Source organism: Rhagoletis pomonella, unplaced genomic scaffold (assembly GCF_013731165.1).
Source record: "Rhagoletis pomonella isolate Grant_MI unplaced genomic scaffold, Rhpom_1.0 Rhpom_scaffold_00810, whole genome shotgun sequence".
NCBI lineage: Eukaryota > Metazoa > Arthropoda > Insecta > Diptera > Tephritidae > Rhagoletis > Rhagoletis pomonella.
Genome location: NW_023459364.1, coordinates 26,151 through 26,815, shown reverse-complemented (window position 1 = coordinate 26,815; position 665 = coordinate 26,151). Strand labels below are relative to the sequence as shown.

Below are 665 nucleotides of genomic sequence, written 5' to 3'. Positions count from 1 at the left end.
ATTCCTTTTCAAGTTTGAATTTGGTAACATTAAGCACTTTTTGGTTGATTTTTTGCTCAGTGTGTAAACTTCCGCCCTAAATATCTCAAAATTTTTACGTGATAAAAATTTTCTGAAAACGACATCGTAATCTAGAGGCCAAAATTAAGTTTACGTGTTTAGCATATATGTAATACTCCTATATTGGCTGTAAGAGCTAGTACCGTCCGAAAACACTACAGTACAGATATATATATCAATAAACACGTACGAAAGAAAAGGAACACATACGTTTATAAATAAACATGTACACAACACATATACAAAAACGGCACTCAAGTACACAACACATTGACAAAAACGGTACTAGACTGTCTCGCTTTGATTTCGGAATGCTTACACATTGAGAAGTTAGCTTACTGCCAATATAGAAGTATTACATATATGGTGTTTAGTCGTTTAACTCTGCTATTTCAAAACGGTAAAATTTACCTACCTAATTCCAATGTTTGCTAACGGAAATGTCCTTGGCTTGGAGGACATCAAGCGTTGCATTGCCGAAACCGGCGTGGAGGGTGTGATGACTGCCGAAGGCAATTTACACAATCCAGCCATATTTACTGGAAAATCAATGAAAATTTGGGATATTGCAAGCGAGTATCTAAACTTTGTGCGGAAATATCCAT

At 35.8% G+C, this 665-nt stretch overlaps 1 protein-coding gene across 1 annotated transcript in view; it reads left to right on the top strand.

Moving 5' to 3' along the window:
* Positions 1–483: 483 nt before the first annotated feature.
* Positions 484–665, top strand: part of LOC118751571 (tRNA-dihydrouridine(16/17) synthase [NAD(P)(+)]-like) — a 15,423-nt gene continuing 15,241 nt past the window's right edge. Inside the window, exon 1 of the mRNA XM_036486392.1 lies at positions 484–657. Within this exon, the coding sequence (XP_036342285.1) occupies positions 485–657 (173 nt within the window). The 5' untranslated portion in view covers position 484. The remainder of the gene's footprint in view (positions 658–665) is intronic.